Below are 21,039 nucleotides of genomic sequence, written 5' to 3'. Positions count from 1 at the left end.
ACTGAGACAAAAAATGGGAAAAACATATTTACAAAAAAAAACAATATTGCCGATATTTCATTGGTTTTAAAACTACCGTCTCTATGTCAGATTGACCTTCGCTTTGGCGGTCTTATTCAAAAACCAAATGACATTTGAATTTGAGATCAAGAGTTGGGATTTGAGGTTTTATATGTTAAACACGAGACATTTGGTAAAAATGTATTGCCACTTTGATGTCTACTAACAAGACAATATAGCAATAATTTTTAATTTGCATGTGTTATTCAGTATTTAGGGATATATATTTTAGAACCACAATTTTTGTTAACTCCTAGTTTTAACTATTAGTTAGCATTGTATAAATAAATAAATATTTTAGAAGTATTATTAACCCTCATTATAAACTGTACCAAATCCAAGTTTATGAACTTTAAAAACACAATATAGGCTGTTTTAAAGAACTGAGCACGCTACAAGTGAAGTTCCCTTAGAAATATTTAAAAGACTTTCTTTTTTTTTAATTACACATTTTATTGGATTGTTTTTTGTAGCATAAATACATTTATGAATTGATTTGGTGCTAAAATACTAACAGTTTTATCTTCTCTTGTTGTCCATTTGTGTATAAGGATCGTATTCTGTTTGCTGGTTGCGTATTGTTCTCGTGTAGCGTTGGATGGGTGTAAATAGGTGCCATTTGCTCCGCTTTGTATACTTCGATTAGGTAGTTGGTTCACTTCGTTTACCATTCCGTCGTGGTGGCTTTGTAAATTTAGAATCGTTTCCCTTGCAGCACTTGCGGCGACTGATGGAGATAATGTATAAGTAAGTGTGTGTATTCTAGAGCTACTTATGAACGGATTTGATAATACAATATAGCAAGGGGTCTGTAATAGTAATGATATACAATTAGTTTTAATCATATGTCTACGGGTACTAACAGTTAGACAGATCTAGACGTAGGTACGTATAGAACAGGAAAAACTCAAATCGTTTTGGGGCGTGTAAAGCGGAAGATTGTAGATTGCGTAGCTGGGTTAATCCTCGTCGTCGTTGATGGCCGCACTGCTGCGTGAGATCTTCATGTAGGCAGCGCAAATGCATTCGCACACGAAGCGGTACTGGCTCTGGAATTGAAAGACTCGCATGAGACAGCCATCGCCGGGTGAATCCTGGCCAGCGGTACTCACCACATTCTGCACCATGCAGGCGCGCTGATCGCGCATGGTGCGCACAATGTCCAACGGGTAAACGGGCTCGCGGGCTTCCATTAGAGCCAGCGCAGTGTCCATCAGTATGAGCACTCCTGTGCGTCCGATTCCCGCCGAGCAGTGGACGATCACAGGTGGATTGGCGGCACTGATGCACCTGTAAGTAAATTGAGATTAATATAAATTATTGTTTACAACCACAGCCAGCGTTTAATTTAAATAAATAATTACTGATGCACGCTTGTCGAGACAGGCGTCTCGTCCTCCGGAGTGGCTCCATTGCTGGCCGCGCACTTGCGCTCCCGCATTAGGCCGCCGTTCTCGTCGGCATCCGCATCCGCGTCCATCAGACGCACCTGCTTCAGGCTCTCCTCGATCTCCTGCAGGAGTGTGCGATTGCGGGCGGCGCGCACCCGCTCCGTAAACTCCAGAAAGAGATTGGGATCGGAGGGGACGCAGTGGTCCGGCCAGGCCAGGTACTGCATGTGGTGGATGTGCCGCTGCTCGTGCTTGTCTTTCAGCACAAACTCGCGAAAGACGAAGCTGCCCGTCTCATCCGGCTTCTCGCTGAGGCAGCGCACCGAGAACCCCTCCGCCAGCTGGAGCTCCTCGCCAGTCACCGGCCAGTACTGGTGGCACTTCTGGCGACCCGACTCCATCACCGTGGTCAGCATTACCAGGAGGTGGCTGCTCTCCTGCTGCACCATGCGCCAAAAGTCCGTCGTGGTGCTGGCCAGCGGACCCTGGGTGGCTATGTACCGGTTCACTGCTCCGCCGGGAATCTCCATGTTCACGTAGTTGGCGTTGATGTAGTCGCCGGTTAGCGAGTTCACCAGAGAAACACGCGTGCAGTCATCTGAAGTGGCAAATGAATGTAAATGAATGTTTACACACACAAATTGTTAGACAGCGGCAGTCAAACTCACATGGCGATATGTCTCGATATCGGTTCTTTGGGGCATTTGCTGGCTTCCGAGCCTCGGTGATGGCCAGATCCGGGTTCTTCCTGTACATGAGCTCGTACTGGGCCAGCAGGGCGCCGGAAGCCAGGCCATCGCTTAGCAGTAGCAGGCTCTGGGTGAAGAGGGCATCGCCGTCGAGCAGATTGGAGTGCGATCCGATCTCGTCGCTCTCTGGCACGTACTGATACAGAGGCTCCTCCTCGAGGAGCAGTGGTGCCGAGCGCTGGGGCCGCACAGTCAGCAGCAGTTCGCCACTGGCCTGCTGACGGCAGTCCCGAATCATGGCCACCACCTGCTCGTGCCGCAGACCGTGCACATCCCGACCATTGATCATGAGCACCTCGTCGCCCTCGCAGACTCGTGGCGTGCAGCGGTCGGCGGGCGTGTGGGGCACCACCTTGGAGACCTGCACCGGCAGACTCAGGTCCACGCCGCCCTTCACGTTGAAGCCGTAGCGTCCCTGCTCGTCGGCCTGCAGGCGGATGGTGATGAGGTCGCTGCCACTCTCCGGCTGCTGCTGACCCACTGCGTCCGCGATGGTCGTGGGCAGCAGGAGCGGACTGTGCTGGCCGGAGCTGTAGGCGGGCGGCATGGGCGACGGAGAGGCGGACTCGAAGCGCCGCGTGCACTGTTCGATGAAGCCCACGTCGCTGGAAGCGCAAAATACAAGTATTATACATAATCAAATCCTTATAATATAGAGCCCAGCACGAGTTGCGTTTGAAATCAGCTCCGAATTAGAACTTGATCATGGAAGAGCTTGAGGTCATGCACAATTTAATTAAAAATGCGATACATTTATATGAATGTATCATGTAATGAGCTCATGATTCCAACGATCCCTTTGTGTCGATCGCATCGCATAGTTAGTTACTTGAACTGTTTTGCTTAATACTCGTGCCGGACGCTATTGTTTGTAGTTAAACCCTTTACGAAACAATTTCCCAACTGTTTCTCACTTACAGCTGGATGTCATACTCGTCGCTCTGCTGCTCCCAGGCCTTCCTGGGCATAGAGTCGGCCTCCTTGGAAGTGACCTTGTTGTCGTGGGCCCGGCTCGTCTTGGTGATGGTCAGAATGGTGCCTCCTCCAGCCGCTGGCTTGCCGTTGTGCGAGGTGGCACTCTCGGAGCCGCTGTGCTGCAGCATCGGAGTACCGCCCGGAGAGGCCGAGGTTCCGCCGGCAGCTCCCAGGAGCCGCTTGCTGGGCGAGCGCACAAAGACCTTGTGGATGCGGCCGCGCTGCTTGGACTCCTGCACCGCCTGAAGCTCCGTGCGACCCGAGTAGTAGAACTTGCTGCCCAGACTGATGTTGAGGAAGCGCGAGAGGCGGTGGGGCCGCTTCAGGCGGAAGAAGCTGTGGTGCTCCACGCAGGACTTCCACAGCGCCTTGGCGTGCTTATGACTGCTCATGCCGAAGCCCAGCAGCGTGTCGTAGTTCTCGCTGGGCTCGCGGCGCAGCTGGATGAAGAAGTCCTTGCGCTTGAACGACACCTTGACCATCTTGCTCCACGAGAAGGTGTTCACCCGCAGCGAGTGCTGGAAGACGAGCAGTCCCACCGCCGAGACGCCCAGCTGCAGCTCCTTGCCATTGGAATCGGTGGCCCGGTGCAAGTCGATCCCGTACAGCTCCAGTCGCTTGGCGTGCTCCAGGTAGTTGTACTCCGCGTCCGCCGGAAGTTGACCGCGATGCAGCTTGTGCAGCTCTCCAACTTTGCGTTCAGCCTCGGGCGTCTGGTCGCTGAGCAACTGCATTCCGCTCAAGTAGCCCGGCTGGTGTTCCGGGGCATTGAAGTCGCCCAACTCGGCTGTGTGAGGGATACGGGTTGGTGCCATGACTTTTTTAAGAGCTCTACTTAGATATAGTACTCACATTGCACCGTGTAACTGGCAAGCAGGCACTGGGTGTTGCTGGAGCATGGCAGCTTTCCCAGCAGGATTTGTCGCTTGATCTGCAGATAGAACTGGTAGCGAGTGAACTCCTCCTGCAGTCGGCTGGGGTCGCTTACAAAGAACTGTGGGTGAAGGAGGGAAATCTCAAGTTCCTGGAGAGCAATAGCAGGCAGCACTCTCACCTTAACCCTAAACTCTAATAATGGAACGGCATCGTTGTCGAGCGAAACGCTGCTGCATTGCTTCTTGAACTGCTTCTGGGCATCCACCCATCTCTGAAAAAAGGACACCAGAGGAATAAGATGTGTTCTCGAGAATGAGTATTGCTCGACTTACCACAACGTCACCCGGCTTCTGTGGAAAAAGTAGGCCAAAGTAGTCCCTTTCGGATAGCTCGAGATATTGAAAGACCTGATCCAAGAGCTCAGAGCCTTTCGCACGTTTCTAAAAGAGTAGAAAAAATAAATTGTAGTTGTTTGTTGTTCAGGTACGCAAAGCTCAAAAACTAGGTCTGTTTGAATTTCTCCCTCCAATGCCTTTGGTGCAATTACAGTGATTAAGCGACGACTATTTAGTTTCAATTTGGTAGACAGATTCCATCTTGATTATTATTTGCAACCGCACACACTTGATCATCGAGGTGAAAGAAAGCGAAACCTCGGATGGAGATTGGAAAACAATGCGGACAAGTGCGTGTCTGGAGATGCTAGTCGAGATGAAAGCAAGCTCTTCGAGTGCAGAGCCAAAAAATGAACAGATAAAAAGTGAATAAATGAATAGTGATGATTACCCGACGCAGACCACGAAAACTTTCTTCACTTTGACTACATTCGCATATCAAAAAATTATGCGCATGGTTAATGCGGGTACAACGCAAACAGTTGTGGCTTGGACATAACATATTACGTTTAAAAAGAGTTATAAAAACAAAGGATTTTCGTTATTGAATTGGATTCTAAATGCATTTCAAACAGTTATGGTTTGAATATAATATTTTTAAATGTTGTTATAAAAACAACGAATTTTTCATTACTGTATTGGGAATGAAATGCAAAGAACACGCGTTCAGGACTATTAGGTTTCGAGGGTTGGAACCATGTAAAGTTGAGGGTGTTACCTCGATCCGAAAGGTGTGCGTGATGTCATCTAGGAACAGGACGGTGACGCATTGCTGCCGTTGCGGGTTCTTCTTGTCGCGCGCCAGTTCTGGGCCGCCTCCTCGCAGGCGAAAGGTTCTGGTCAGGTTGCTCAGTCGGAAGCGCTCAAACATGACCGAACTCCATGAACTCCATGATTCGGGTGGGGATCGAGGGGTGCGAATATAGTACGTATATCACGTTGGAGGGCGCTGATTGCGGAGAAATTGGGGCCTCTCCTGGCTCGGCTTCTTGTTTATTCGATAAATTGGCAAGAGTATTTGTTTGCTTTGTATGCTGGCTGGTTGGTTTGTTTCCAGTCAATTCGTCTGCCTCCCTCGGCTCCTTTTCATGTGGATGGATCTCTGATTGACTGAAACGAGAACGGGTGAGAAACGGGGTCTTTATGAGCACCGACTTACGGCTTGATGAAGGCATAACTATATTCGTTCTCGCCTCCTCTTCCGCTGCAGTTGTTTATTTTCTTAGTTGTTATTTTATGTCTAGCACACACAACACTCACTACCTAACAACGCAAGGCTTTGGCTTTGGCTTTGGCTTTCCTGCCCCTCATTTCCATATCCCCCGCGGGTTTGAATGATGCATACTTCCACGTAGAGCAAACCCAGACACACAAACGACGTCGACGACAATCGACAAGTGCTGGGTGACTAATAACTTGTCTTTGAGGCCTTTCTTTGCCTCTTGCATTGCAACGCACAGCTTTTTTTACTCGCGGGCCGTCAGAAAGCCCAGAATAACTGTTGTCAAACTTGTAGATAAGGTAAAGTCAGCCATTATATAGAGGGCAGCACTAGTACAAGCTTGTTTCCCATCTATGAACTTCTAAGAAAACACTTATAAAAAAGCCAATACCTATACCAATACCAACAACTTATTAGAAAACCATTATAAATCGCTTCCAGAAATGTAAATTTTGAAAAAGGCTTTGTTAAGTAGAGTAATAAATGCAATTGACAATTATAATACAAAATAATATATCAAGAAGAGGTTCATATAAATTTTCACCAATTTAGACCACATTTTAAAACTCAGTTCTTTCAGTGCAGTTGCCCCAAGCCGTGTGGCACACAAATCGTCTTTGCTAATGATTGATGTGCCGTGTAATTGGCTTAAATGCTCTCGACTAATATACACAAAAGAAAATATCTGTGTGTGCATAATTGTAAGCACTATTCCACCTATTTTACCTTTCAACCTTGTTTTCCCGCAGACGTTGACTGTTCTCCTAAACTGGGTTAAAACCGCTTATGTTGGGCTACGCAAGAAGTCTGATACCGAGCTTTTTCCATTGTTACCACACAGTTGCCAGTAATTATCGAATAGAGGCTAACTTGCGAATTCCCCTGAGTCAGTGGCCGCTTTTAGAAGCTGATCGAACTGCTAGGGGTCAGATATCGGGGGCGTTAAGCCTTTTATCGATGTGCTAACGAGACATAGATTTCATTCCTGTATTGTTTCGCCACAAAACCAATGATCTTTGGTTTTCTTTCTTTGGCCGGGAAAGAGCGCAATTGTCGCAAGTAAAAATATCTCAGTATAGGGAAAGATATTTTTGTGTGCGCTGTTCTTACATAAATAATACGTTTCCGGGCTGTTGTCAGGCGAAAGAGACAGATGGGTGAAGCAGACGGATCAAGAAGCAAAACTAGTGCTACATCTATCACTTAACTAGATAAATGTGTGCACTATCGATGACGTGCGGATAATTTATATGGTGGCACAAAGAATCACAAATGGGCAATAAATAAATGTGGCTTAAGGTCGAACTAAAAATGAGCCTCCGTTCCGCTCAGTTTCCTCTTCGAAAAGCCCCGGGTTTATTATCAGTTGATACGACTCAAGCGAAAGTTAAGGGTATTGGTCTACTACAGGAGCCCCTTTTTTAAGAAAAACATTTTATTGCAAATATCAAAAAATTTCATTTTCGCCCTACTATCTAATGCGCATTTCTAGCATTTGCCATATCCTGTGGCCTCACTGTGTTTGCCTCGGTTATCAACAGGTTTGCAAAACAGAACACAGTACAAAATCGGAATATTATTCAAAACAAACAAACGGATGGATGGCGTCATTCCCTGTCGCCCACGGGACAGCGTTACGATACCAGATGAATGGAACGGGAGGGGGAAAAGGGGTAGAGTGCCCCTCGTTGGTTGCCATATTTGCCCGGAAGGCAGTTTAGTTTGGTATCCATTTAAGGCAACCTATAACTGGACGTACTACTACTCTCAGTCGTATTGACTTTTCAATATGAAATCGAATGGACAACAACACCTAGGCAGGCGGTGTCCCATTGTGATGTTCATTGTTTGACCGCACTTCCTCGCTTTTTCAGTTCGTTGACCGACTTTTTGTGCGAAATTATCATTGGGACACATATTTGCATACATGTTTGTTTGTTTACCCAGCAGCTCTTTCTCCATCCCGCTGACCGAATAACGGGCTGGTGGCGGTCGCATTCTCAGCTTCCGTTTCTTTCAGCGGCTCTTTCTTTGTTCGCCCGAGGGCAAGAGGGATGGCTGAAGAGATGGCTCTTGCCAAACCAGTTGGGGTCTATAAAGCTAACTCAGCACTTTCCTGACCTCTGTGTGCCCGCAAGTACTTCAGATCGACTTCGGATTGTCGAGAGCCCATCACTCGTCGGGGTTGTTCAATCAATGAAACCATTCCAGAGACAAGGGCAATGGGCAGAATAGATCCCCGTATGAGGTAATGGAAACCGCAGACGTCGAACTTCTAAGGAAACGTAATTTGAGATACGGCAGCCACAAGAAGAACAACAAAAGCCTAGGCAAAACAAAGCGGGCGTAAAGATAAGCTTTAGAGGAGGTCTAACGAGGGGCGTGGGAGATGGTAAACGGAGGACAACCCGGTGTCACTCAGCTTCAATTACACGCGACATCCTTCAAGCTGCTTTCCATTTTTAGGACGAGCCGCTTTCGACGCCTGGCAACCCCAATCAAAGTCAAATTATAATGTATAACATATATAAAAGCTCTGCTTTTGATAATAAAAAAGCAAAATTCGGCCAGTACTGTTAAAAAATCAAATAGCATTCTTATATTCACAGTTGGAATTTAGACTGATGAAGTTTTTGTAAGTCATGAAGATAGTGGTTACGATTTTATACAGACTTCTGATAGAAATGTAAAGGCTGCAAACCATGTTCGTTATTTTTTATTTTTAGTGCTTGTAACTTCGTTTTGAGCTTGTTACAAATATGTGCGGTCAGCTTGGCAACCCTAATTCCCTGTGCGAAGGGCAAAATTAGGGGAACTCAAAGCAAAAGCTTGGTTCGAATTGAATTTTCCGGTGGCAAGGGTTGTGGGGTTCACCTGGCAGGGCTGGGGCGACACCCCTCGGAAAATTGCTTTTAAAATGAAACAGAGAGCGCTGTGGAAAAAACAGGTTATGCTGCTATGCTCCTCGATTGATTTTCTCTCGTGCCGGCGACGCATCAATTACGCTGCCCTGGCATTAATTATCGGCTGGCGTATGCATTTGTTCGGGGTTTATTTTATCGCTATGCGTCAGGGTTGCCATGTGTTCGTTGTGGAAGGGGTGGCGACCCCAGGAAGGGATGGGGCCTTCATCCAAGGCGGGGTTTAGTCCGCTTATCGCTGTTTGACTTTTAATTTTTATTGCTTTCGGGGCAAGGGCATTTGGAGGGGGAGGGAGGGACGCACCCCGTGAGTTTGTTCAGCGCTCAACATTCCGAATATGCTATTTTCGTGTTCATATTCCACATGCAACACAGTCCCCAGCAAACCCGGGCGACACAAATACACATGGTTAGGTATATTTGTTAATTCAATTTGCCCTGAACTTGTATACAATGCTTTAGTGCTTACTTTGTTAACTTAAACTTTGTGTGTCACAGCAGGCTAACATTCATATAAATTCGTAAAAATTAATTTTACAAATCTTAAAAACACAAACAGAAAAGATGTAAATCAAAGGCGCATTGCATTTGTTCTCTCAATGTCGAAGATCAGCTGATCTACATATCTGCCCTCATGTACTTATTTCGTTCTACACTATTCTATTTACTTTTGGCTGTAATTTTTCGATTTGGGCAGTTGTGTTGTTGTTTGGCATAGCCAACCACTTATGACAGTGATGGGCGAATAAAAAAGGGTAGTGATATTAGGTTAATTGACGATTTTGTAAACAAACAATCAACTATTAATTGCGGGCGAGGGGGAGAGAGGCAATCTTCTTTTTTCTCTTATCTGCGGCTTTTGCTACTTCCTTCGTTGCATTACGTCCGTACGTCTTACAAACCGTTTTTGTGTGTGTGTGTGTGTGAACCACTTCAATCTCAATCTCGCTCTCTCACTCGCCTGCATTCAAAGAGGCTGCAAGAGGCTGTGTGAGGAAAAGGGATGGTGGGAGATCAGCGGTAAAAGGAAGAATAATAATAATTACACACATTGCGGCAAAGAAGAGTTGCAACACAAAAAGGAAACGAAGACAAAAGTAAGAATAAAAATCTCACCTCTATCTATCTTTCTGACACTCTTGGCTGCTGTACCAACTAGATCATTTTCCTTTTTCCTTCTTCTTTTATTTAACAAATGCTAAATATATTTTTTATACATTCGGAAAGAGGCAGCATAAAACACGCACGCACAAACACGGACACAGGCACCGACACTCGCACTTGCACTTGAGCAGCCGCTTCGAGGAAAACGTCAACAAAGTTGAAAAATAAAAACAGTTATATTACATCTACTATCAGTCACAATCAACATAAATGCGCGACTTATATTTCAAGTTTAATCTGTCTCATTACTTGGGGTTTTTCGAGGAAACCGAAGAAACGAAAACAAACCGAAAAAACTGAATCGACGGGCAATGAAAAAATGGTAGAGGTGGAAGGAGAAACATCGATGTCGATATCGATGTATCGGTTATATCGATGTTTATATCTTCCTAACTCTAAAAAACTGGTCACACTGAAAAATATCACACAGGTAAGGAAATTTAAAAAAATGTCAGGCCAATTTTGTGACGCCTGCAGGCTGGAGCAGTCCACACACAATGCCGATAATACCGAGACGGATTCCGTTTTTCCCTGCTCTTTTTGGGTTTTATTGAAATTGCTAAGTTATATTTAATAAGTTATATCACTAGTATTAGTTTTTTTTATTTAATACATTTTTTTTTGTTTGGGGGGTAAAATACTGGCTGATGTTTTACTTATTATATTATTACTTGTTTACTTATTTACTTTGGTCTGTTTTTTATCTGTGTTTGGGAGGCTTTAGAAAGCGTCTGATATTTCATCCAAATATTTGTGGTTTGCTATTTAGACTGTCATACGGCACGACACGGGAATAGGCATTAACCACGAAAGTGTTAACATATAAGTGGGCGAATTTCGATAAAATAAACTGCCATTTTAATTACTTTCTTATCTCAAAATGATATCCCGCCAATGAACAATGAATTATGAAAATATCGAAATACTATCGACGATTTATTTGTCTCTGAAAACCATGAAACTCACTTGAACATGGTTAGTGTCTGGGATATGTGCAAAAATGAAATTGATGCTTTTCACAAAAAAGGTTTATCTCGAAAATTAAATTAATATTTTTTTTTTCATGCGTACATGATTAGTGGGGGTAATACTTATTTAAAAGATAGCGGCAGAGAAGTTTTACATTAAATATTGAATTAATTGCATCCCAAGGCCTACACGGTCTAAACAATTTTGTATGCTTATTTTTGTATGGTTTGGATTTACCACAAACTTCAGCCGAACTTAAAAATATTCAACTTTTTGGCATCTAATAGCCTTTACAGAGCGATAACAACATTTTTTAGTTGCAATATTATTCCACTAATCATACAACATATACTAGACTGGTCAAATTTCATAGCGGCAGGCCCCCGGGGCTCTCAGCCGCAGCCCCGGCGCTTCGTGTGCATTCGGGTTTTTGCTCTCTCATTCTTATTCTCATTTTTTTGCTCGCGGACTCATTGCACGAGTTCGATCGTTCAGTCGCAAAGAAGCGAATTTTAAAGAACGATGCTCTTGCGCTTGAATGTATGCGTGATCATGCATTCTCATACACGGGAGCATGTGTGCCTTTATTTTATTTCGCCCCTTTGCTTTCGCTCCTTTGCTTTTGTTTTGTTTTGCTTTTGTTTGGACAATGATTTTTGGATGATTTATTTTTTAATGATTCGCAGTGTAATTTTAATTGTCTTTAACAATTTCAATTGTCTTTAAACAATTCGATATAATCCAACATATAGGAACAATTAAAATTATAAAATTATTATCATTAAAATATTATTTAAACAAAAATGAAGATTATTATATTTGTTTCATTAACCTCTACAAAAATATAAAAAGTATTTTAGAAGTTTTTTTTGTAAATGAGTTACAAAATAATAAATAACGATAACAAGGAAGCAACGTCACAAAGCAACAAATGATTTCTAAAGAAAAGATTAAAATTGTATATGTTAAAAAAATATGCATTAAATATAAAAATATTATCAAATTCTAAGAATTTGTTGAAATTTGGTAGGTCTACCATATAGCTCGAGCAAATACGTCAGCATAGAGCTATTAAAAAAATTATTCCGAAGTCCGCATACTCTTCAAAATATTAAAAATAAAACAGAAACAATTCCCCACAGATGTGTATTTGTAGAGAAGCAGGAACAGCCGAAAAAATCGTATTTTTGACATAGCGTCGTTTTCTATTTGATATTGTTTGCTTGTGCCTGTTGCTTTGTCTGCCTTTCTACCTGTAAAATACAAAGGTTAATGTACGAAATATCGCCCGACACTCTCATAAACGAAAAATCGGCCAAACAGGTGGTCGGCGGTTGGACCTTAAAATGCATATACCTATGTATGTGTTCTTCCAGTAAAACGCTAACATTCTGCTGCCCTCTTCAACGATGAAGTGTTATTCCCCGCGCCACATAAGTGAATATCTTTGCAGCTATACGCGCTGAAATGTCGTTTTGGGTGAATCAGTAACCGAACCAAATTCGTCTGATTCGCACACGCGCAGAATTGTTTTTCCATAGCGTATTGAGCGTATTGTAGACTCGTTCTTTGTTTGGAGTCGAGTCGAACCGTATAATATCCCGCAGACTTTAAAGTGAGTGCTTTTAGCAAACATATGTATGTATGTACATAAGACCAATGACGTAGGCAGAAATGTCTCTGAGCTTCAATGAATTCGTCAATGAATGAGGCGAAAAGTGTAATTTCATGCCCGTATTAATAGTTATGCCTCAATATCATGCAGACATTTCGTGGAAATTCAAAGTTAAGTGGCCTAATAGCTTTTAATTAGTAAACGATTGTATGGAATGCTGGATATTTCTTATCAGCCCGGCGTGTTGACTAAGTCTATATATTTTTTAAGTTAAACCACTAAAACATACTCTATAACATTTTTTTTAAATTTAACTTTCTTAAAATAAAATCAAATTATTGAACAAAACACATTTTTTCTACCTTCAGTTTTCCAAAAAAAAAAAAAACCAAAAAGGGAAAAGTAGTCCACAACATTCAATACTAAATTGGCGCGGCAACACATTTATGGCGCATTTTATTGCAGATGTTCACAAGGCAAATATGGTTTTGAGCAGGGGCGGATCTAGACAAAAAGTTTACCAAAATTTCGAAATGGGGGGTGGACAAAAAATATGAAATATATCCATTTTGACATGAAACGCCCCACCCCAAGTTTAATTTAAATGGTTTTCTCATATCTTAAGTTATATAATAAGCTCGCAGGTAGCGGCGATAGTGCGGTTGAGCAGATGTAAACAATAAAATGATTATTATTGCAATTCTTTGGAAAAGAAAAAAACAAAAAACACTGAAAAGAGAGAGCATTCATGCTCCGCTGAGTTGGAAAATTTTATCTGAGAGCAACGCATACTTGGGAAACGAAGTAAAAATCGCTCAATGGCTTAGAATGTTTAACTACTCAGCATTCACAGAGAGAGCACGTTCTCAGCTGAGTTGAAAATGTGCTCAGAACAAAAACGTTACAATGTCTGCTCCTTTTGCTGATAAGTCAGTCTTTATGTCTTATGGCAGGAGTTATCACAGTATGTAAGGGCGTGTTAGGCTTACAAAGAAACACTTATATTTAAGGGTATATATTTTAATAAGAAGACATACAAGATATGCAGAAAAGATTAATTTTTACAAGTTTGTGAAAAATTGGGATAGATAAGCGTTTTGATATTATCTTCAAATCATTTGTTTTTTTGCAGAAGAATGCGGATTCTTCCAAGATTGTTTGCCACAGTTCTTTTGCTGATAGCGCAAAAAACAAATGCAGACATTTCCGATTGCGACTTCTTTGACACTGTCAATATATCGACAGCTCAAAAGTTATCAAATGGCTCTTATCTATATGAAGACTTGGTCATTCCCGCTCATTTGACGGGTGAATATGACTACAAACTTTTGTCGGACGACTCGAAGGAGAAGGTGGCGAGCCACTTAAGAGGATGTGTCTGCAAATTGAAGCCCTGCATCCGGTTTTGCTGCCCTCACGATCACATAATGCACGAAGGCACATGCTATGATGACATGACGCAGGAGGAGTCGGACGGGATCGATCCATTCGTGAACTTGACGCTCGGCAACGGATCGGTGGTCACGAGGCACTTTAAAAAAGAATTCATCTTGCAGTGGGACTTGCCCATGCCCTGTGCCAATAACAATATGTTCTACCTAGACAGCCGAGAAGAAACGGATAAGTACACTCTTTTCGAGGTTTATTAGCTGAATAAACTTGATAGATGCGGCAACTTTAACCGGCATTGGCCCTCTGTAGAATGGAACCTTTAAACGCCACCATGACAACGCGTTCTTCAGCAAGCGAGAATACTGCCTCCAGCATATGGAACTCAACGACGAAGTCGAAAAAACAACTTTTTTGCAAATTGTCCCTCACACCTGCCTGGTAGAGCAATCTGAAACGGGAAGAACAGCGCAAACTGTCGGTAAGCCTAAATGTTTTCGCAGCATAAAAACTTAATGAATTTTCTTTTCTCTCTATTTCCACAGTGATGATCATTTCGTTGATTTGTATGGTGCTAACAATCAGCGTGTATCTCTTTGTCAAGAAACTACAGAACTTGCACGGCAAGTGCTTCATCTGCTACATGGTCTGTCTCTTCATGGGCTACCTCTTCCTGTTGCTTAACTTGTGGCACCTATCGTTTAGTTTCTGCATTACAGCAGGTATGCTGACTCGAAGAATTCGAAGATCAAGGATAAATACAAAAGTAACACATTTTCTTGACTAGGTTTCCTGGGCTACTTTTTCGTCATGGCCGCATTCTTCTGGCTGTCTGTCATCAGTCTGCATCTTTGGAATACGTTCAGTGGGACTTCCCACCAAGTCAACAGATTCCTGCCGGAATCTCGGTTTCTGACCTACAACATGTTCGCCTGGGGAATGGCGGCTCTCTTGACCGGAGTCACCTATCTAGCTGCTAAGTTCGTGGAAAACGAGAATTGGAATCCTCGTGTGGGCAAATCTGAAGAATGTTGGATCTTTAGTGTGTTCCCTATTTCGATTATATTCGTGGGCTGTCATCTAGTTTCACTTTCCATCCACAGCTTTGGAATGGTCTGCCATGCTATACTTCTATGGACCGATGCTGTTGCTGATTGTGTTTAACATTACCATGTTTATCCTAACGTCTATTCGCATAATGAGAGTTAAGAGGGATATCCAGAACTTTGCCAACAAGCAAGACAGGAAGCAAAAGCTCAACTCGGACAAACAGACGTGAATATAATTATATTGATCCCTTATAATTATAATTATAATTATATTGTAATCGCTTACAAAACTCTTTACAGATACACCTTCTTTTTGCGACTCTTCATCATCATGGGTCTGTCGTGGAGTTTCGAGATAATCTCTTACTTGGTGCAGAGCAACAAACCTTGGGCCAACGCTTTAATGGTGGCTGACTACTTTAACTGGGGCCAGGGCATCATCATATTTGTACTGTTTATTCTAAAGCCCAGTACGCTAAGACTTTTGAAGGAGCGGTACGTAACCTGCGGTTCTGCTAAGAGCTCGATTAACCAGGTCCCATTATTGTTTCTGCCTGAGCAGCATTAGGGGTGGGAGTGAGGAATTGGAGCCCGGTGACAGCGAGGAAGAGATCTCGCTTGAGAATACCAAATTTGATCCAAATGTCCTGTAATAGGTAATCCGAAGAGAACTGTGTCTTTGTTATTTTTGGTGTTGGAAACCCCTCGTTCTACTAATAAGCAGGCTTTTATTCTTGCATGCCAGATCGAAACGATATTTTAATCCCACTGGTGTGCCGATATATGTTTCTTAACACTTATACTTCGGTTCTTTGCTTATCACCTTTGAATTTATCTGCTTTCCCTCGGCAGGGTGTTTGTCTCTTGTTTTTACCTAACTTTAGTTTACTGTTGCACGTTTATTAACCATTCATGTTCCTTTCATATTTCTAATAGTTTTTATCTCCTAGACACCATCCAAAAACCACGTGGAGTGCCATCAGTTCGAGATCGAGAGTAAGTCGAAGTACGACTGGTGCATCTTTCAATCGATTCACAAGGACAAACTCTTCCGCACCAAACACATCATTAAAGTAGATGACGCATTTGCATAACAATAAGTGCATCAGGAAATCAATACTATTAATTTAGTAATTTAAGGATGACGTTGTCGCGCTCGTAAGATCAATTAACTCTATTATTTGTAACAAATTAATTTCTGTTTGTCGTGAGGTAATAACTCTAATATGTTTAATTTACTTAACACTCGTAAGATCAATTAACTCTATTATTTGTAACAAATTAATTTCTGTTTGTCGTGAGGTAATAACTCTAATATGTTTAATTTACTTAACACTTGAAATGAAAAAAAAAAGGAACAACTTAAAATTTGTAACTAACAGTTTTAGCTTTAAGGCTCGTTTCCTCATCCCCATGGTAAGCAAAACTTAAGTTTTAAAAAGATAAATTACATTCGGATTAGTACGTATCTTGTTTTGTAGTTTACAATTAAGACGAGAAAATGGGCCTAAATGCTTAACCTTAACTCTCAAACTACAACAGCCTTTCAGTAATTTTATATAACGACATTACTCATAAATAAATAAGTACAGCAACACAAGTTATATCAATTTTCGACTGCGAGTACCGCCCCTTTTCACGAAATGCGAGCTCGGCACAACTATAAAAGCACTTACATCAAAGGAACCTCAATCGAATTGCAAAATGGGTAGGCTACGGGAACTGACCCAACGGATTTGGGAATCGCATGAGGACAGTGGTACTATTGGGTCCATAGAGTTAGACGTGTGGCTAGCCCAGTTAACTGGCCTGCCGCTTTTGGATATCAAGACCGAGTCGAAATTCCAGAGAATCCGCATCCTCGTCACCAGCTACGTTGTCTTGCCGTGCCTCTTTTGCTATGTGTGGCTCGAAATATATGACCTGGTCCTCAATTGGAATGACGTAGACGTGATGACCCAAAACGTGGTGGAGACACTGACCCACTTGGGTTACTGGTTTAAGGTCAAGGTCGATAACGAAATGACTAACATTCCTTGATCTATTTTGGTTTGAAATTTAGGTGTTCAACACTTTTTACCACTACGGGGAGATAAAGCAGATCATTTTGAAGTTTAGGTTTCTCACCAGATCTTGCGTGCTATCCTCTCAGCAGAAGAAGACCTTTCACCAAGTGGAGGCGGAGAGCAAGCTGGCCTGTCTTACGTACTTCTGTCTAACCGTGTTCTCATCGACAATGGCCTTAGTCATGGTGCTAAGTGGTGAGTAATTATTTTTTTTTTTTCTTATTTTTGTTTCTTGATTTTTTTTTTGGGTTTTAGAAATATATTCATTTTTATACATACATATTTTGAAGTTATATTTTTTTAAACACATTTTTTAAAATAAGAATCCATCACTTTGCGCTTATTGAAAAGTCAACCCGAATATGAGTAATTATTCTCATCTCTGGATCAAATCCCTTGTCTTCCATTTATTTGGTACTATAAATTTATATGTAAACATTTTTAAATATGGGTATTTGTTTGAAACACAAAAGTATCCCGAAATACTTAATTATTTTCTTTCGAACAGCGCCAGACGAAATGGCGGGTAAGCGATTCCCGTTTCGCGTTTATATGCCATCCTGGATGCCTCCTGTGGTACAACATGTATACATGGGTCTCTGTCTGTGGTTTGTCTGCTGCGGTGTCACCACCATCGACAATTTGAATGTGCTTTTAATGAACCACATCTGCCTGCACCTCAAGATTCTTAATCTGGCCTTCGAGGCCCTGGAACTTGGCCCGAAAAAGCGGGTAGAGGTTGATCCGCACCACTGGATGGAATCCATTGTCAAATATCACTGCAGCCTGATTGAGTGAGTTAGTTTGCCTAACGTTATGAGTTCCGATCCTAACTATCCTGAAGGTTGCGTCAGCGAATGGAGCGAGTGTACATGATGCCAGTCATGTTTCAGTTCGCATCATCCCTGCTTGTGGTTGCCATGACGGTATTCCAGATGCTATTGGGTGACGGATCCAACAGCACGGTGCTCATGTACTTCCTGCTTGTGGGATTACTGTGTCAGATATTCCTCTACTGTTGGTTTGGCAACGAGGTTTTCGAGCAGGTGAGTTCTACTTTATTTTTCTTATTCGAAAATACAAATTTTTATACCTCAGAGCAAGACGCTTTCCATCTCCGGATTCGGCTGCAACTGGCTCCAGTTCGACGTTCGGTTCAGGAGATGCCTTCTCATATTTATGGTAAATGCAAGCCGACCATTCCTGTTTACGGCAGGCGGATTCATGGGTCTCACCCTAACGAGCTTCGCTTACATTCTGGGAAAGTCCTACTCCATTGTGGCAGTTCTGCGGCAGATGTACGGCAGGACACAATAAACTGAGGCTCTAAATAAACCCATTACTAGGTCAAGGGTTCCCTTACTCAGAAGTAGACAATCCGTTTAACCGCACAATGATAATTGGCTGTCATAAAATGTGCTTACATATTTTTAGTTGATTTTGTTGATTGTTTTTGGCGTGTAACCTAGTATTATTTCACAAGCTGTCATTATTTTGTTGGTCTCAGTTTTATGACTCGCACAGTGAAAAAAATATATTTACAAAGCCAATAGTGCTTTTACTAAATACTTATTGAATCTGTTACCCATTTTGTTATGACAGATCATGTTACTCAATTTTGTACAGTAAGTATACTGAGGAATAATGTCGCTTGGTGCTTCCATCTTTAATTGAATTAGGAACAGTTGAAATTGGAGCCTGCGGTGGAGGTATCTCTTTTAGGAAATTAATATTTCAGTGCATTTATATTCGAAAGGTTGAACCTCAAGTTGCCTATTATTTTCTCAAAACTTTAGTTGAGGTGTTTGGTTTGGTTTAGAAGTACGTTTCACCGCACAATAGAAATTATTTGCCTTGTTGAAATCAATCGTTGTAGAAACATTTTAAATGCGTTTGCTTCTGGAATCGTTTACCACAGTTCTTTTACTGATGGTGAAAAAAACAAACTCTGAAATCCTCGGTTGTGTCTTTGACGACACTGTAGATATATCGGCAAGTCAAAAGCTATCGAATGGGTCTTACCTATACGAAGGCTTACTGGTTCCCGTGCATTTAACGGGTAAATATAACTTCAAAATTATGCCAGACGGCTCGAAGAAAGAGACGGAGAGCCACTTAAGAGGATGTGTGTGCAAACTGAAGCCCTGTGTTAGATTCTGCTGTCCTGAAAACCAAAAAATGGATCGTGGCAAATGCCACGATGAAGAGAAGGACAAGTTGGACGGGGTTGATCCATTTGTAAACATAACGCTTCGCAACGGATCGGTAGTCATAAGACATTATCAAAAGGACCTAATCGTGCAGTGGGATTTGCCATTTTCCTGTAATCGTTTTTACCTACTAGATAACCGAAATGAAATGGATGAGTACAATTTGTTTGAGGTTTACTTTCTCAATAAAAATGCAAAGCGTGGTAAGTTTTTATCGATTTTCCTATTTTTAGAATGGAACCTTTCTACGCAACTATGACGACGTGTACTTGAACAAGGGGGAATACTGTCTCCAGCATCATACCTTCGCAGACGGAAATAAAACATACTCTCGAATTGTGCCCATCAACTGCTATGTAGAGCCTCCGACAGAGTGGAAGGCCTTGGGTAAGTTAATGACAAAATCAGCTAAAATAGTCTCTGATCTATCTGTCTTCTTACAGTGTTGCTTTTATCACTGATATGCTTGGTTTTCACGATCAGTGTGTACCTTGTTAATAAAAAGCTTCGAAACCTTAAAGGGAAGTGCTTTATTTGCTACATGGTCGCTCTTTTTATGGCATACCTTCTCTTATTTCTCAGTTGGTTGGATTTATGGTTTGACTTTTGCCAAACACCAGGTTAGTTGATTGATTTAAGTGTGCGACATATTGAAAATTTTTTTGTAAAATGTTTTAGGTTTCTTGACCTACTTTTTCTTCATGTCTGCCTTCCTTTGGCTTTCTGTAATCAGCCGTCACATCTGGAAAACGTTAACCAAATGCTCACATTCCGTCAACCTGCCAAAGCGTCAGTTCTTGGCCTACAATACTTTCGCCTGGGGAATGGCGGCGGTGTTGACCGGAGTAACCTTTATAGCCGATAGGGTCGTGGAGAACAAGGATTGGAGTCCTCTTGTGAGCATTCACTGTTTTATTAGTAGGTTTGTTCCACTTGCAAATTCTTTCCTGCGCGCTCATGGCATTTTCCTATTCACCCATAGATAATGATATGTCGGCATGGATTTACCTTTTTGGACCGATGCAGGTGCTGTTTATGTTTAACATTACCATGTTTATCCTGACGGTAATTCACATTTTAAAAGTAAAGCGGGTCATTAACAACCTCTCACAGCAAGAGGAGGGAACACAGAGGTAACTCAAATGATAAGAACTACATATTTCAAATGACTTTCATATTGAAATCACAGTTTCACCTTCTTTTTGCGGCTTTTCGTCGTCATGGGTCTGTCGTGGAGCCTGGAAGTATTAATCTTCTTACTGAAAGATTCTAGATTTTTGGAAAATGTTTTTGTAGTGGTCACCCTTTTTAATTGGTCTCAGGGTATCCTCATTTTTGTACTTTTTGTTCTTAAGAGGAGCACACTAAGTCTTTTGAAGGAACGGTAAGTAATCTGAAACTACTGCTCAAATGTCCCAAATTAACTCTTTAATCCAAAGAAAACGTTTTAATTTTGTTCAATTGGTAACGACATCCACAACTCCTTTCATTATTTAATGTTGCATCTTTCGTTATCACTTGTATTTTCACTTTTCTGTAAGACTATTTACCTACAGTTTTTTTTTTAGATTCCGTTCTTCAAAAGTAAGTCGGTTGTCAACTGGCATTTCTTTCATCCAGCACAAAGGGCCCATAAGTAATTAAGTGATATTAAATTAAAAAAAAAATATTGACTCCAAATATTATTCTGTTTTTTATAATAACAAAAATAACTTATTTACCACGACACTATTCAAATTTATTGAAGAAAAAAAGGTCATACCAATGGATACTACTGTTAAACTATATTTACATATATGTTTAATGAAACTGCGTTTGAATGTATTTTGCAAGTACCTAATTATATAAATAGAAAATACAAGCTTTAATTGTGTACTTAAATGACGTGGGACTCGAAAAGTTGAGCCTTAAATTTACTATAAAGTGAGAACTTTACGCGATCAAAATCTCTTGGGAATTCCAGTACTAATTCGGAGCTGTTCGTGATC

General features: G+C 41.9%; 4 protein-coding genes across 11 annotated transcripts; 3 read left to right on the top strand and 1 right to left on the bottom strand.

Moving 5' to 3' along the window:
* Positions 1 to 492: 492 nt before the first annotated feature.
* Positions 493 to 10,068, bottom strand: LOC108146236 (tyrosine-protein phosphatase non-receptor type 4). 5 transcript variants are annotated; one of them, XR_001774471.2, is made up of 11 exons: positions 9,706 to 10,068; positions 5,165 to 5,556; positions 4,384 to 4,491; positions 4,230 to 4,322; positions 4,028 to 4,169; positions 3,119 to 3,962; positions 2,120 to 2,805; positions 1,425 to 2,049; positions 1,173 to 1,350; positions 924 to 1,109; positions 493 to 869 (listed from the first exon to the last, which is right to left on the bottom strand). XR_001774471.2 is itself a non-coding variant. In XM_017272163.2 (11 exons), the coding sequence occupies exons 3-11, from the start codon at positions 5,315 to 5,317 to the stop codon at positions 1,020 to 1,022; spliced, it is 2,919 nt and encodes a 972-aa protein (XP_017127652.1). In that variant the 5' UTR covers positions 5,318 to 5,556; positions 9,492 to 9,575; positions 9,706 to 10,068; the 3' UTR covers positions 493 to 1,019. The 5 variants fall into 5 exon arrangements, 3 of the variants coding, with proteins under 3 accessions (XP_017127652.1, XP_041563940.1, XP_017127653.1); XR_001774472.2 differs by having other exon boundaries at positions 493 to 787; XM_017272163.2 differs by adding an exon at positions 9,492 to 9,575 and having other exon boundaries at positions 493 to 1,109.
* A 2,139-nt stretch (positions 10,069 to 12,207) lies between these two features.
* LOC108146371 (G-protein coupled receptor Mth) lies at positions 12,208 to 16,375 on the top strand. Of its 3 annotated transcripts, none has more exons than XM_017272359.2 (8): positions 12,208 to 12,337; positions 13,470 to 13,977; positions 14,039 to 14,207; positions 14,272 to 14,448; positions 14,514 to 14,768; positions 14,830 to 15,001; positions 15,076 to 15,270; positions 15,726 to 16,375. In XM_017272359.2, exons 2-8 carry the CDS (start codon positions 13,474 to 13,476, stop codon positions 15,850 to 15,852), a joined length of 1,599 nt encoding a protein of 532 aa, XP_017127848.1. In that variant the 5' UTR covers positions 12,208 to 12,337; positions 13,470 to 13,473; the 3' UTR covers positions 15,853 to 16,375. The 3 variants fall into 3 exon arrangements, with proteins under 3 accessions (XP_017127848.1, XP_017127846.1, XP_017127849.1); XM_017272357.1 differs by lacking the exon at positions 12,208 to 12,337 and adding an exon at positions 15,338 to 15,431 and having other exon boundaries at positions 15,726 to 15,836; XM_017272360.2 differs by lacking the exons at positions 12,208 to 12,337; positions 13,470 to 13,977 and having other exon boundaries at positions 14,105 to 14,203.
* A 103-nt stretch (positions 16,376 to 16,478) lies between these two features.
* Positions 16,479 to 18,413, top strand: LOC108145597 (odorant receptor 85c-like). Its single transcript, XM_041708074.1, has 5 exons — positions 16,479 to 16,779; positions 16,838 to 17,036; positions 17,350 to 17,635; positions 17,686 to 17,887; positions 17,940 to 18,413. The coding sequence occupies exons 1-5, from the start codon at positions 16,480 to 16,482 to the stop codon at positions 18,156 to 18,158; spliced, it is 1,206 nt and encodes a 401-aa protein (XP_041564008.1). The 5' UTR covers position 16,479; the 3' UTR covers positions 18,159 to 18,413.
* Positions 18,414 to 18,550: 137 nt separating this feature from the next.
* Positions 18,551 to 20,817, top strand: LOC108145750 (G-protein coupled receptor Mth-like). Of its 2 annotated transcripts, none has more exons than XM_017271314.2 (7): positions 18,551 to 19,223; positions 19,285 to 19,438; positions 19,495 to 19,671; positions 19,730 to 19,969; positions 20,034 to 20,184; positions 20,241 to 20,435; positions 20,608 to 20,817. In XM_017271314.2, exons 1-7 carry the CDS (start codon positions 18,729 to 18,731, stop codon positions 20,693 to 20,695), a joined length of 1,500 nt encoding a protein of 499 aa, XP_017126803.1. In that variant the 5' UTR covers positions 18,551 to 18,728; the 3' UTR covers positions 20,696 to 20,817. The 2 variants fall into 2 exon arrangements, with proteins under 2 accessions (XP_017126803.1, XP_017126804.1); XM_017271315.2 differs by having other exon boundaries at positions 18,552 to 19,223; positions 20,620 to 20,816.
* Positions 20,818 to 21,039: the final 222 nt, after the last annotated feature.

The sequence above is a fragment of the Drosophila elegans genome, unplaced genomic scaffold (assembly GCF_018152505.1).
Source record: "Drosophila elegans isolate 14027-0461.03 unplaced genomic scaffold, ASM1815250v1 contig_208, whole genome shotgun sequence".
NCBI classification, from domain to species: Eukaryota; Metazoa; Arthropoda; class Insecta; order Diptera; family Drosophilidae; genus Drosophila; species Drosophila elegans.
This window is presented reverse-complemented; position numbering and strand designations above follow the sequence as displayed.